Source organism: Drosophila erecta, unplaced genomic scaffold (assembly GCF_003286155.1).
Source record: "Drosophila erecta strain 14021-0224.00,06,07 unplaced genomic scaffold, DereRS2 tig00000021-arrow-pilon, whole genome shotgun sequence".
NCBI classification, from domain to species: Eukaryota; Metazoa; Arthropoda; class Insecta; order Diptera; family Drosophilidae; genus Drosophila; species Drosophila erecta.
Genome location: NW_020825198.1, coordinates 12,572,328 through 12,588,081, shown reverse-complemented (window position 1 = coordinate 12,588,081; position 15,754 = coordinate 12,572,328). Strand labels below are relative to the sequence as shown.

General features: G+C 46.1%; 2 protein-coding genes across 3 annotated transcripts; both read right to left on the bottom strand.

Annotated features, from left to right (window-relative positions):
• Positions 1 to 326: 326 nt before the first annotated feature.
• LOC6545028 (U6 snRNA-associated Sm-like protein LSm2) lies at positions 327 to 943 on the bottom strand. The gene is made up of 3 exons (XM_001972488.3): positions 864 to 943; positions 735 to 802; positions 327 to 667 (listed from the first exon to the last, which is right to left on the bottom strand). Exons 1-3 carry the CDS (start codon positions 864 to 866, stop codon positions 451 to 453), a joined length of 288 nt encoding a protein of 95 aa, XP_001972524.2. The 5' UTR covers positions 867 to 943; the 3' UTR covers positions 327 to 450.
• Positions 944 to 1,666: 723 nt separating this feature from the next.
• Positions 1,667 to 8,538, bottom strand: LOC6545027 (LIM homeobox transcription factor 1-alpha). 2 transcript variants are annotated; one of them, XM_001972487.3, is made up of 3 exons: positions 7,488 to 8,538; positions 2,548 to 3,426; positions 1,667 to 2,424 (listed from the first exon to the last, which is right to left on the bottom strand). In XM_001972487.3, the coding sequence occupies exons 1-3, from the start codon at positions 8,293 to 8,295 to the stop codon at positions 2,153 to 2,155; spliced, it is 1,959 nt and encodes a 652-aa protein (XP_001972523.1). In that variant the 5' UTR covers positions 8,296 to 8,538; the 3' UTR covers positions 1,667 to 2,152. The 2 variants fall into 2 exon arrangements, with proteins under 2 accessions (XP_001972523.1, XP_015013929.1); XM_015158443.2 differs by having other exon boundaries at positions 2,548 to 3,423.
• Positions 8,539 to 15,754: the final 7,216 nt, after the last annotated feature.

The window sequence follows — 15,754 nt, the reverse complement described above, 5'->3', positions numbered from 1 at the left end:
GCTGCAAGTACATATAGTACATATAATCGTGTAACATAGCAACCCACTGTGGAAACCTTCTATGACTCCGTGTATCCGGTGATGTGTAGACAAGCCATCCAGCCATTCAGACATCCAGACATCGAGTACATCGTTACAGCAATTATACAAATTTATGGACCATTATCAACATGACACAAACTTGGCCTACAATCCACATGCTCCATTCAAGCGTGGAGCGATAAAAACAGGGACAGTGCGTAGGTGGAGGGAGGAGCACCCACGGAAACCTCGGGACTGACTCATCGAAACCTGATGGGCCGTAAATAACGTAAATAGCGACTTCGTACGGGGATTCCTCTTATTGGTTTTTGCTTTAACAGAATTTCATTAGTTTTTTAGGGCAGATTGCTTAAAAATGGATAGATCCACGGCAGTTTCTATAGGGTAAAGGTTCTGGTTCTCGGCTCCTTATCTCGTGCTCACAACAGCCTCCTTCCGTGCCGCATCCTGCAGCAACTGGGTGTCCACCTCGTCGCCCGGCAGTTGCACATAGCGCACCACGGAGCCCCGGATGAAGCAGTTCTTGACGCTCAGCATGTGGGGATACTTGTCCGGGTCCGTGACACTGATGTCCGTCAGCTTGATGTTCAGGTACTGATCCACCGAGTGCAGGGTGCCACATATACTGTTTGTTATAAACAAAATATTGTAAATTAGCTGCCTCGTTTTGCCGGCAAACAAACGCAGATCACCTGAGGTCGTTTTTCAGTTCCACCACAACTTCCTTGCCCACCAGCGACTTGAAGAAGGAGTAAAAGAGCTGCGGATTACACAAAACGTTCAAGTTAATTGTTAAATTCCAGGCAATTCCCATTTTATACCATTGTTATTGTTTATTGCGATTTTGCCGAACGCGTTGTTCTCTTAGGGATGTGCGATATAAAAATAACAAACTATCGATATGTCACCATACCGCTATATTGCATTACCCAAATATGGCAGTAGCATTAATTTAGAAAAGAATGGGCTCATAAAGTGTTACGTAGTTACTAATTTATAAAAATAAACTCCAATAAAAACTTAAAACTGTGGGACTAAAATAAAATTTGGCCGTGGAAGAGCTGCCATGGGTATAATATTTCTGTCCATATGGCAACGCCATGTATCTGCTGTTTTGCGAGTTTCGTAGAAACCAGCCTTGTACAGGAAGCCTTTTTGGCGGAATAAAAAAGTTTTGAAAATCGAAAATAACAACACAAATTTACGAAACTTTACTGTTCAAGGTATTTATAGAATTCAATAATCCAGGAATGTGTAGAGCCCCCAAAATGTAATTTCGTCAAGAAATTGCGAATATATTTCCAATAGGTGCAGCAAAACATAATGAATTTTAACCTCATATTATGAGTATATTTACTTTTATTATGCAAGACCAGAATTTTGCTAATTCTGCAAAAAAAAAAAAAATTAAATCGAAATCATCCTCGATTTCTTCCTTAATTCCTTGCTTAAATAAGTTTGAAATAATTAAAATATAAATATATAAAATAATAACTGCAAAAGATAAAAATTAAGCATATCATGCTAAATAATATTAAAAATAAATAATATTAAAAACTAACAAGCCGCCCACTTTTACATAACGAAATTTCAAAGATAGGAATACAGCCATTAGCAAGAATTCGGTTAAGATGTATATTTTAGGGGAACAGATTAAATTGCACTTGCTAATACAATTATTGACTTTTAAATTACATTTAATAACAATTTTCTCGGGTGGTTAAAACTATTTACAAACATAAGGGGGCGCATAGACCACTTTACCATTTTTCAAGAAGTTCTACATTTATTCTGTTTTGCCTCTAGAGTCTAGACCAACAAAAAAATGTGCTGCCCGCCCCGTTTTCGCCGCGTTCAAATCGCCAAGAATCTTAAAATTTCAATTAGCTTAAAAAAATCACATTTGATGTATCTTGTATCTGGTTCTACGACTCCAACTTAATGCGCCGAATGCGGAAGGTGCCAACTACGCGCTACGTGTAAAGTAACAGCAAGGACCTCGCGTCCTTTTTCGATCGGATCCTGCCACTCTAACGCTAATAAATTCGTCTCTATCCCCCGATCGCCTCGGTGCTCCCACGTCTCCCATGTCTCCCATGTCTCCAATGCCCTAATGCTCCGAGCTGAAGTACGAGTTCTGCATGAGATACAGCTTGTCGATGGGGTTTATCAGGCTGTTGTTCAGGTTGGCCAGCATGTCGTGGGGATTCGAGTGGGAGTGGGAGTGCGAGTGCGAGTGCTGGTTGCCCGAGGAGCTGGTGGACTGCAGCTCCAGGTTGTTCAGCGACAGCGAGTCCGCATCGTCGTCCAGCTGGTCAAAGTTGCTGCCATCCAGCGAGAGGTCCGAGCTGCAGAAGCTGTCATTCGAGTTGGCCGGATAGTCTGTAACAAATCGGTCCATTAGTATTTGCAGTTGGCAGACAGAGTAAGACTTGACTAACTAAAACTTCAAATCACTCCTTGACAATTGTTTTAGTATATACAAGTATATGATGTTACACTTACCATCCGGTGAGAAGGGCAAATTGGGATTCAGTGGCTGGCTGGCGAAAGTGCTGTCCAGTCCGCCCAGATAACCAGAGCTATCTCCGCCGAGTTCCTGCTTGACGCACTTGTCCTCCTTCTCGTTGGTGTCCTTATCGTCGGTGGCGCTGGAACTGCCCGTGCCACGCCCGCTGCCCGATCCTCCGCCGGAGCCACCATTCTGCTTGGCCTTGCGCTGAATCTTCTTCATCTTGGCGCGCTGGTTCTGGAACCACACCTGCACCACACGCACCGAGAGCCCGGTGTCCTTGGCCAAGGCTTCGCGCACCTTGCGACATGGCTTGGGTGACTGATCGAAGGAGGCCTTGAACTGTTTGCGCTGCTGCGACGTGAGGATGGTGCGTGGTCGCTTGGGACCTCTCCTCCCGTCGCGGGGCCTCAGCAGATCCTCCTCATCCAGGCCGACGAACCCGCAGTGCTGGGCAGCAGCGGCCGCCAGGAACATCTCCTTCTCCAGATCGTGGCGGTAGCAGAAGAGCTGGCCATCCCGCAGCATGAACTGCTCGCCCTTCTGGAGCGGCAATCGGCAGGCGTAGCACACGAAGCAGGGCAGGTGGAAGACAAAGTTCGGTATGGGTCGCATCACCAGCTCCTGCGGCAGGATCGCATGGCAGCAGGAGGAGCACTTCACACCGAACAGCCGGTCGTAGTCCATCTTGCAGTAGAGCTTCGAGTTGCGCACGTAGCAGGTGTGGTGCAGCTGCATGCCGCAGTAGCAGCAGGCCAGGCACTGCTCGTGCCAGTTGGCATCGCCCACGTTCATCAGGAAGCGGTCGTGGATCTTCTGGCCACAGCCCTCGCACAGCTCGAAGTTCTTCTCGCACTTGATGTGGCCCACTTCTGGGGATGAAAGAAGCGAAAATGGGGGAAAGTCGCGTTAGTAAGTCGCAGAGTCCATTTTGAGTAACTTGTGCACTGAGGTTAAAACCATAACAAATTGTAATAAATTAAATATTTTATAGAACAAAGTCTAGCAAAATTAACATCATTTTGTAACACAGCATACTCGTACATATATTTGATTATTCAAGCCGTACTTGGAAAATATCTCAAAAATGTCTTGAGAACAGCAGCTCGCATCCCAACAAGTTCAGCAAAATACACAGTAATGTTTCCCAGTGCAGCTCAGCTCATTCGTCACTACGCGTAGCCTCCTGCGATGGGCGTACGTGGCGTATACGTGACGGCAGCACATGTCGCTGCGAAATTATCATGACATGTGCTGCCAATGGAGCAAGGAGCGCGCTGCCAATCGAATCGTGTGGAAATGCTTCAACGTCTCTCTTGTTTTTCCGTTCGCTGCTTCGCACTTTCTGTTTGGGGGGAAAAACAGAAAGGAAACTCTTCGCACGAAAAAATTATCTGTCGCCGGTCTGCAACAGCTTGTATTGAAAGCTTATTGATGCGTAATTGAAACGTAAAGTTTTCTGTATTTGTTCGCTTATTATTGAACGGTACCATCTCGATTATCAATGCATATAAACAGCCCAAAATGTGGCTCAGTTGATATTGCATATGCCACCGAACCTAAGCGAAGTCCCTTAAAAATGCTAATCTCCCATTGAGGAGCTGCTGGATTTCAGCGTGCCTTTCCCAAAATAGAACGCACCTAATCCTCCCGTAGACGGAGCTCTTGAAACTGTAAACCAGTCATAAAAAGTAGTACCCGAAAAACACAACAAAAGCTGCCTGCAGTAAACATAAAAAATATATGACGACCGCCAGCGAAAAATGTATGGAAGCATTTGAAAAATGAGCAGCGAGCTGGGAAAGTGTGGAGGGAAAGCGAGGAAAAGTGTGAAGGGAGCTGGCAATGGCAGTGGAGTGTTATATTATATGGCTGTGGCTCAGTGGCAGAAAAATGTGCATGATTTATGGTTGGCACAATGGCCTGCCCACACACACACACACACACACACATACACACGCAGTCGCCATATCTACGCAAATGTGCATGTGTGGGTGAGCAGGGTCTGGGAATAGGGACGAAAATCCCTATGTAAGGGGTCGCTAAGCCAGTGCAGCGGAAAGTTGACAATGTCCTCGGGCATTTTGGCATTCGTTTTTTGTCGGCTTGCATTTCATCCTATTGTGCAGTATCCATATCCAATCGCATGGGCGATAAAGGTTTTCGCACGGGCCGAGCAAAAAATCGAGAATGATTCATTTGATAAGCCCCAAAGGGGCGCTGCGTTTTGAATTTGGCCGCTGTTTTAGAGCTTTGAGCATCGATATTGTGACGGGACTTCGTTTGTGTAATCTAATCGAAATTTATGGCATTTGCTGCAGTTTTATGAATGGCTTTTTTCCAATTCGCTGCATTGTTTTGGTCAACAAAGGACTCTTTATTGAGTGTGTGCCTTGGGGCTTGAATGGCGGAGCCTTGGCGAAACTTGTCCAAAAATCAACAAACAACAAGCGCAAACAGTTGGAACAAGTGCGGCACACTCATGTCAAATACATAGATTAAACAGCAGATAAATCCAAAATCAACTCGACGATAAACATAGAACTAATAGGGCAAAGTGTCCTCGCCGTTATCGGCGATAAAGCGGCTTATCTGCCCCAATGCCCCTCGATTGTCGCACTGTATGGTGCATTTATTGACACATTGACAGCAGGGCGGCGTTATATGGAGATAAATCGGCAGACAACTCCAACTTCTGGCATTAATTCGGCCACTAACTGAAGTCCAGTCCACGTGCCGCGCGGATTTTGGCAGCAGTTCGTCGTTGACAGACAGCTCATAATTCGACAGCCTTCATTTCGGCTGACAAACTGGCCTTTTCAAACTCTTTCGTTGGCTCTACACAATGGAAATTGGGCTAAACTATAAACCTATTGATATTAAGCTTACCATAAAGGATGCAAAAGTTGAAAAACCAATGACCTATTAGTATAAAAAATAGCACGGACTTCAGTAACCAATGACCATTTATCAGTACAAGATACAGATTTGATTACTCTAAGCAGACGTACTACAAAATATAAAGACCTTTGCAAGCCTCGTCAAATGCAATAACTCTCGTTAAGATAGTAAGTATCAGAGTTGTGTTTCAGTGTAGGGATCTCAACGCAGAGTGACACGGAGCTATGCGTATGGCGCATACTTCCGCCACACAAATGCACACCTACTGGCGACTGAAGGGGGACAGGAAGTCGGGGAGGCGGGAAGACGGGCGAAGTTGGAGCCGCCGCAGAAGCCAGATATGTATGCTGATACGCTCGGTGGAATACCTGACACTGAGTGTGCTCATTTCCGTGGTCTGCCCCCGAGAGCACACCTCCCAACGGCAGCCCATTCGAAATTCCTCGACCTCTGCAGAGTGTGGGCCACCGATAGTAGTTTAGCAGTCGGCAGCCAAGTGTTTGCCGAGGAAAATGGAGTTTTGGAAGGTGGGGGCTTGTGGCACGGCGCAGCGGAAACGGAAACTATTTGCTGCCATTTGGGCAATGGCAAACGGCAATGGCAAGTGGCAGAATGCGAGCATTAATAGAAATTTCATAGGCAAATGCTGAGTTGGCCATCAGGTGAGCAGCCATTGTGGGCGAGTGAGTGGCGGATGAGGGGCACTAAAAAACCAAAAACACAATCCACTTAGACTCGGACGAGGTCTGGCCTGCATATGCATCACACACATTGTTTGCACACTTTGCATTTCGGAGGGAAATTCGCAAAAGTTTCCCCAGCAACACTTCCGTTGCAACTCAGCTGAAAAGTGTTGCCTATTTTGAGGCTGTCATACATGCGAGCGTGTGTGTGTGCCTGCATGCCAACGCACCAGTGTGTGTGTGTGTGTGTGTGGGAGAGTGGAGGCAGTGCGGCATGCCTTAATAGCCTTTTATTGGTCGAGCCACGCCCCTTTTGGCCGTGCCGGGCGGATGTCAGACAGGTTCATTGTCAAAATTATTTTGTGGTCAACTTGCGTTCATACTTTTGGAAATACTTTCGCCCTGCATGCCACACAGCCGACCACTGAACTATCCACAACATGTGTGCGCCAGCACATCTACAAATTCATAATTTATTGTCCTCTGTCAATACGAGCGTACGTGTTAGCCGGAAATTGTGCATTTGCTTTGCCTGTTTTTATTTAAATGTGCAATCTACCTCGGGCTTTTGTAGTTTGTAGTTGCATAAAAAGTAAATCCAACTCTTTGAGAGCGATGGACATTGAGTTGTAATTAAGTCCCAAGTTAAACATGGCCTTACACTAATATAGACAAAATATTATTGACCTCTGACCAATCCAGCATACCACATTTTTAGGCCTATTTGTTTTACCAACATAAAATGCAAGAGCTAACAAATAAAAACTTCTCATTCAAACTTTCAGTAATTTATATTTTTTCAACGAGTATTAATTCAACGTAATTTTTAGCATACTACAAAAATGAATATGAAATATAAATATATATGAAATATAATTTCTTGTGTTTTACTTCATACATATACTGTCATACTTCAACTTTAAAACTTCATTTTCATTGACTAGCGGCCCTTTGAATTAAGTGATACAAAATCGACAAAAAATATACGTATAGTGAACTTAAAGAAAAGTTGTAAGAACAAACACCTTACTTTATCCGCAAGGAAAAACAACGCAAATCTATATATTTCCCCTGGAGGTGCATTCCTTTGGCCCCGAAAAGCCGAGCACATCGCACGCAAACTGCCGCCATACTCAGGTGTGGGTGGTCGAACACAATCTGGAGCCCCGTCCGACCAACTTGGACTCACGGAGCTCCGGACCCGGACACGGATGCGGATGCGGATACAGATACGGACCCGCAGGCCGGGCACACGCAAGTATGCCAAAAACGAAAAGCGTGAAAACCCCAGAAGAGGAACGAGCCGGTAAATTGCTCGACTGCCGGTGCAAAATACTTTTGGAACATACCTGTGCGTCCGCTGCAATCGGCAGACAATTTGGATGCCGCTGCTGCCGAGGCCGTTGCTGCAGCAGCTCCATTCCCAGTTCCACTTGCACTGCCATTTCCATTTCCATTTCCGTTACCGTTGCCACTGCCATTGCCACTTGCATTTCCGCTTCCTGCGGCCGCTGGGCCCGTCGATGTTGCTGTCGTCGCAGCGGCAGCCGCAGCAGCAGCAGCAGCAATCGCCGCAGCAACTGCTCCGCCTAATTGCGAGGTGGCTACTGAGGTGGCTGCTGCCGATGGAGCTGCCGCAGCAGCGGCAGAGGCGGAGGCAGCGGCAACAGCAGCAGCTGTTAATGTGTTGCAGGCAGCGTGGAGGCTGCTGCTGCTGTTGTTGCCGTTGTTATTGTTGTGGTTGCTGCTGCTGCTGCTGCTGAGGGGGCTGTGTCCTGTGGGCGTGGGGCAGCTGCTAATTGGCACTGGCGTGCTCGAGGCAGCGTGTTGCTGCTGGTGTTGCTGATGCTGCTGGTGGGGATGTTGCTGCTGCTGATGGTGCTGCTGGTGCTGCTGGTGCTGCTGATGCTGCTGATGCTGCTGATGCTGCCCCGTTAATGAAGCCGTTGCCGTGGGACTATTGTTGCCGGAAATGCTTGCTGGCAGATTGTTGTTGGTGCTGCTGCTGCTGAGGTGCAGGGAGCTGCCGCTGCTGGCGGTCATGCTGCCGGGATTGGGATTGTCCAGGAATCGCGCGCCGCCATGATTCTGCTGCAGCGAGTACAAGCTGCCGCCGACTGGATTCAGATTCGTGGGCATTGGGTAGAACTCCAGCATCTTATACAAGTTGCCACAAAACACCGCTTTACTTTTTAGTTTCGAGGCGCCGATGAAGTCACATGCAACACCGCACAAGAACACGCGACACACAAGCAAAAGGGCTCTCAGTTTCAGTTGGAGTTCGGTTCGGTTTCAATGTTTTCAATGGCTTATTTTTCCGCTGCGGAGCGAGGACAACCAGCCGCGTTCGCTGTCAGTTGGCGTGTGATCGAACCATCAGCGGAATCAAAGCATTTCACTTTGCCCACCCGAAAAATCCCAGCTGAAACGTACCCCCGCGCACTGCGCCTGCGCCTGTTTACAAAAGCAACGGAGCAGCGGAGCAACGGAGCAGCAGAGCTGCGGCGCAACAACTGCCACTTGGGCCGCTTGGCCTGCGGCAACAGCAGCGCTTCGTGCTGCACGTGATGCCGGGGGTTGTGCCGGTGCAAGGGTTGCAGCAACCCCTCTCTGCCGCGCCACTGCGCAGGTCTCAAGTGATTATTGGCAGCGAGGGAAATTCTGGCGGAGAGCAAGTCCCTCGCGAATCGCTGGCCACACCTCAGCCGCGCTGCGATTGGCTGTCCATTTCCCCGGCGTCCATTTTGCGGCACGGCGCATGTGCGCAGGGGAAGTGCGATTTTTTCTGTTTCCTGTCCTTTACTTCTTGGTCTTCTTATATTCGCAGATGTCTTGGCTTTAATGCTAGACCAAGTTGGCTTGTGGGCGTGTGGCAGCTGCATGTTGCTGCTGTTGCTGCTGCTGCTGCTGCTGCTGCTGGTGGGGCACAAAGACATACTTGCACTTGCACTCGCGGCAACTTTGGCGTGTTTGCCGCTCGACGGCGACAATTTCCTTGAGTTGTTGCTGCTGCTGTTGGCGCTTTGAGTGGCACGACTGGACCAGAATGCCAGCAACAACAATGGCAACAAACACAGCTGGAGCTGTGGCAGTGCCAGTGGCAGTGGCGGAGGCAGAGTCGGAACAAAACAATGGCCTTGTCGTTTTTTACGCTTTTTTGCACTTGCATTTTACTTTTTGCGGGTGCAAAAAGTTGGCAATAAACAAGCTGGGAACGGGTGCCTCTCAATAGCTTGGGCAGGTAATTTAAGGACCTAATGTCTCACAGCAAAGGTTTTTTGCAATTCTTGAAGGATTCCTCCTTTATGGGTGAACTAGTTTCGACTTCTGTATATTGATTTCTACAACATTTTATTTTATTGTCTTCAGCTTTGAAAGTTAATGTATTATTATTTAATGCACATAGTATATCTGAAGTAGAATCTCTTTATTATTGATTTTTTTTTGCACTTCCCTAAAAAATTATCTTCCTCAAACGTTCAGCAGATTTAGGGACATTTTTGTGTGTTATTTAAAATAAGGACTATGGTGTTAACATATTTGTATTATTTTAATGACTGCTGCATTTCAGAAATGAACAGTTATCAAAAATATAGGAAGTCATAAAAATTAGTTACCTTGGTTATATACTTCCACACTTAACAAATTGCAAATAAATGAATAGAAGTTCATTTAAGCTTTACTCATGTGCATGTCCCGCTTTTTCCCTCCGATTTAAAGCGGAAGTGGTAATGTCACCCTGTATGAGCATCAAAAGCCCACCGACAACTGGGAGGCAACCCCATTTCCGGCGCCCCAACTATCCGCCCCACAAACACGCACACACTGAAGCACAGACACTAACACAGAGAAAGGACGAAGAAAGAGAAGCCCGAGCGGCAAGAAGAAAAGCGGAAGCTGGAAAGACAAACCAAACATGGTGCTGTGCATAAAAGTTTGGCGCTACTTCTGGAGTCGCAGCTCGAATTCTTGGCCCCCTTTTGGGCCAGTTCCACCTCCACACCATCTCCTGGCCGTAACTTCATGTTTGGTCCTCGGCTTAAGACTAGGCTTTGGCTCAGCGGGCTGCCAGGCGTGGAAGTCCTGGGCCAAGGAGTCGCCTCCGCTGGATATGTGCTCCGTAGCTTAGCACGGATACCTGGGAAGCAGGCGGAGAAGCAGTTGGTTGCCAGTTGGCCAAGTGGGAGAGTGTTCGCAAAAACTTGTTGGCATCGAGCAGCGGCACTTGTGCAAGGAATCGGCATGGCTCGCTGCTTTTTGCCCTGTTTTTCCCGCTTGCCAGTTGCTCTGGTTCACTTCACCTCTGTGGATTGTTGTTGCCGCCAGTTTGTGCAACTTTGAAAACTTTATTTACCGAATTCGACTGGCACAAAGGCCACCGAAGCAGGAGCAATGTGCGCACTTGCTGCGGAATTATAACAAAGGCGGCGAAAAGTATCTGCTTCTGCTGCACGAATTTCCCTCAATTCCCTTCAGATGCTTTCCTTTTTCATATCCACAGAACCAAGTCGCTGCCAAGTGTGCGCTGAATTTAAAGCAATTATTAGAAGTTTAGGACGGCAGCTTTCGGCATCTGAATCCAAATCGGTGGCATCAACGGTGGCAAGAACTAGGGGGAAAGCAAGTCGTTTGAAAGAAAATAATAAACGTTAATATGATAACAAACATTATCCAATAAATTCTGCCACCTTTAAGCAAAAAACAAATGGGTGTAAAATATATACCACAAGTTAATAGATTTAAGATTGCCACACAATTATTATAAACTTAAATTGAAATAGACCTTTTCAATTGTCTGTGGGATGGTACCATAGGTAATGCTCTATGATAAAGTAAAATGTCAGTGGACAACGCTATCCACCGATAGCTAAATAAAGCATTTACGGCTATTTCACGGCAATCACTCAACTTATTCGTCCAAAGTCCACCTCCAAATGACTGACTTTATGACGCCAATAGACCAAAAATTCGGAGGCGTGTGCATAATTAATCCTTGGCCGTAAAACCCCTTGGACGGGGATCGGTTGGCGATAAGGTTAATGGCCAGGGCCAGGCCATCACTAGTATCCTGGCCACTGCTGTGGCGAAATTATGGTTTACTGGCCCCCCAATAAAGATAGTCACGAGTAGTTGGCTTATATACGAGTGTGCCCACCATATCAGCTAGATGGCAACAGGAAAACGCGGCTGAGCGAAAATTCAATTAACCTTGACAACTGGCGACTGTGCGCCAACCCAAACCCAAACAAAAACCAAAAACCCATCCACTAATCGTGGTATCATAGTAATGATGACAACATTATGCACTCGATAAGTTGGAAGAGCGGTAATAACATCAAATCGACAATGGCAAAAAGTGGAAATTGTCATAAAACTCGACGCAAACAGGATTTCGAACTGGGGAGGATAATACCAGGGCACTGGAAACAAATTTAATAAAACATCCGAAAACAAATGGCAAAGGGTAGTGCTCGGGTTGTTTTATTTTGGTTTGGTTTGGCTTGGGTTGGGTTGGGTTGCCATTTAGATTCTGATTCGGGTTTGGGTTCAATGCATCCATTGTGTCTATGTACCGCTCTGCCCCTTTCATCAATGGCAAGCGACTGAGTTATATTGAATAACCACAAGAACAACAGCAACAACACCGAGGAGAGCACGCTCGGAAGCCTGAGGATAAATAGTTCTTCTGTGGCCCTTCAATTACCATTTGAGCATGATAAGCGCTAAAGAGGCACAGACATTGGCATTGGAAAGTAGTAAGTGGCAAGTAGTGAGTGGTAAGTGGTAAGTGGTAAGTCGCCGTGCGGCAAGAAAGAAAATCCAGCCGAAGCAACCGCACAACAGCAACCGACTCCTTGAAAATATGCCTCAGGACCTCGAGGAGGCCAGGACCACCATCCCAGCAGCAGCAGGGGCAGGAGTTAGGGATAGGGGTCATTAGATGGAAACATTTACTCCAGCTCAACAGCTCGACTATTGGCGTCCAGTCAAGGGGAAAGCGCCCAGATGGAGCGGGTGGTGTCATTGTTTGTTTTGGCAAGGGTCGCCAGTCGGCAGGACCTGGTCCCTAGGCAGATTCATAGTTCATAGAAGGACACCGCTGCAGCTGCTCAACCGACACTGAGCCTCTGCGTAAACTGTCAACACTTCTCGCGCCTACTACACGGGGCGAAAATATTATAAAATAAATGCATATAAAAAATAATATTCCTTGACTTCCTTGGGAAATGTTCGTAGCATCTGATGGAAACTTCATAACAAAGGTATTTACCATTCAGGCTGAATAAGGCAGTTTAACTACTATTTATTCAATGTGTACCTACTGCCGCCACCAAGCATGTAGTGTGTAAACAATGGGCATGAGATATGCTGCACTGCACCCGCCACGAGAAAGGAGTCCTGGGCGATGGAAGAGCGGCAAGAGGGAGAGCGCGGAGGACGCGCAGCAGGATCGACCCTGAAGTGGGCTAATTTGACGGTGCCCCGCGTGGCAAATGCAACCCCAACAATGGGTTGTCTAGTGTCCAGGCCGAAGAAAAGTGTTAAAGGATTTATGCGCGTAATTTTGCAGATGTTTAGATTTCGCTCTCCACTCGCTGCAGCGCAAATGCACTGAGAAACAGTTCTGTATTACTTGCTAGTATTGGGTTAAATTAAACGTACTGCTTAGAACAAGTAATACGATTTTAGCACACGTCTCTAGGCTTTTTTGTATAGTGTTGCGCTGGAAACTATTTAAGATATATGTATTATAGGGCAAACTAAACTAAACCTTAGCTTAGCGAAATCTTCCCTAAGCCTGTTAAACTACCCACAAATGTGTTAAATAAACTCTTTTTATCAGCAGCTAGTTTGAAATTGTTTTGAGCACAGCCTGCGATTTTTTCCAGTGCATCGCAGCGCAATAATTTTGTGCCTGGTGCGCCGATCTGTGTCAACAACCTTCGCCCCCGCCCACGTCCACGTCCACGTCCATATCCATATCCATATCCAGCCTCTAACCCCCGGATTCCAATCGAGAGTTCGGCTTCCGACTCTGACAGACATGAAGTCTCGCCTCACTCATAACAGGACATGCAGGACCTGAAGGACACGCAGGAATGGGACTCAGGCCAAAAATGGACCTGGGACGAATAAGTCAGGGCTCAAGTGGATCTGGGACTGTGAAGGGGCGCAGCATGTGCTCAATTTAGTTTTGAATATCGTCTGTCATTTCGAATAATATTCCCTGTTTGCTCAATGTCCATTTCAGTGCCCACAGCCCAAGCTGCCCGAATCCAAATCCCTGTGTACGAGTAATTACCATGATGACTCCCACTGATTCTCCGTTTATTATTGGCTGTTGTGGTTTATTTGTCTTTGGATTTTGCTCTTAGGCATTGTTTATAATCGGGAATCAAACGACTGCAGAAGATGTTTATACGAAACTCTGGCTTAATTTTAATGAGGCTGGTTGGTGTGTGGATGTGAGTGTGAGTCAGAAACATTCATTTCGCAATAACATTCGCAACTGCATTCCAGCGCAAAAACAAACAGTTGTGAGATGGTGTGAAATTTTGGAATTCTGTAAACTCCCATCTGTGGCCAAAGTGAGGTTCCAAATCCCTGATTCCCAGCTCTCGTTTCCCCAAATATTTAAGCGCCTGTGGGCCTTCGTCTATAGCCCCCTATTCTGTCTGTCAAAATGAAAATGATACTTTGAAGTTTTCGGGCAACGACAAACGCCAAAGACAAATACAAATATTGGCAATACGCTAAAGCCAAAATCAAATAGAACCCCCAGTTGGCCAAACCGAAACCAATATTCATTTGGCGTTCGCTGGAGCGGCAATAAATTGCTCAGCTGCCAGTGACCGGCTACGCCGGAGATTTCCAGATTTTGGGGGCTGGTCAAAGGTCAGCGGGCGGGGCATCAGCTGGGGGTTGAGGATTTCGGGGGAGGGAGGGGGCTGAAAGGGCGGGTGCGCTTTTCATACGCGTGTTTAGAGCCGCCCAGCATAAGCCATAAAACTTATATTTCCAAATGGCCAACGTCAAAAGCAGTCGAGCACTGTGATTCGCATGTTAAACTGTCAAACAAAAATTAAACAAAATTTTAAAAATATTTATTTCTTCTAATAAGGTAATATTTATGTACTATATATTTTACTTGTTGCTTACTTATTTACTTTGCATAGATGTAATCAGAAATGCAAGACTTCTGCACGTTGAAAACTGCTGATTATATAGTCAGAAAATAGAAATACATTTATTATGTGTCTTTAAAATTACTTTTTAAATATACTTGTGTAAATTACCAAACAAATACCTGGTAAAATAAATTCTTAATATACACCTAATATGATCAAATATCTTTAGTTATTTTTGCGTACTTAAAAATGATTAAAAAACTTTTTTTCGGTATATTTCAAATACCTTCAAACTGTGTATTCAATTGTTTGGTCAAAAATAGTCGATGTTCATGAAAATATTATTCAATACCATTCAGTTTCAGGGCTCTATATTTTCGGTTCATTTTACAAAATAATTAAAATCTATTCAGAGCACTGTTCTCAGCTGAATCGATGGCCCCGCAAATTGTTTGCGTGCTGCTTCTGCTTGACTATTTTTCATTTTGCTAGTCGCCGATCCAGCAGAACTGCCCCTCCCACCAACTAGCAGCCCCTCCCTCTGGTGGGGCAGAATTTTCTTTTTGCTTGCCAGCACATTTTCCAATTTCATTTGCGTTGAGAACGCGGAATGTGAGCGCGAACGGGCTTTTGGACGCATTCATCATTGGCAGGGCGCCATCATCAGTTGCAGGCTTGGCATCATCGCCATCATGGCCATCATCGTCACCCCAGTTGCTATCCCCAACCCCGACCCCAATCCTAACCCATCCCCATTCGAAACCTCCATCTATTTCGAAAAGCTGGAGCGGAGCAGCATCATCATGGGCAGCCAGTTGGCCGTTTGAAAAAGCAACATTTCAGCCATATTTTTCTTGCTTTCAATTTGGCGTATCGCGCTTTGGCCATTTTTCATACGGGCGCTTTGATGCGTAACCCGACAAATGCCCTCCAGCCGCCCACTTTGGCCACCCACTCTTTGGATCTCCATCCGTGCGTTCTCTCTTGCTGATACTTTTTTTTTTTTTGATTTTTTATCCCGCTTCTGGCCAAAACGCAAACGCATAAAACGCGTCCTTTGAGCGATTTGAAGTCAAGTGTAAAAAGCGTTTATGCCAAAAAGCGGAGATCAACAAATTCGGGCGCTGCAAAGTGTTTTAAGTTTAATTTGAAAAATATTTGAATTTTGCGCATTTCTTGGGTCAGTGGTCAGTCAGTCATTAGATGTACCCGTGAATTGGTTGGTGTGAATTTTCGTCACTATCCATTGACAGAGGTTATCGGCTTACGAGTGGGAAATCTACTGCGATACAATTCACTCGCTTTGGGTAAATAGTTTATATCGCCCTGGGATTAATGGGCGCGTTGGCAAACAGCAGGGCAATTTTGAAAGTTTCACAGCCCAATCCTCCCCCAAACTGCCGCCCTATTCGGCCTTTCTGAGTTTGCCAACTCCAATCAGCCGCACAATCTCTGATTGCGACTCGTTCTCAGCACAAACGATTCAA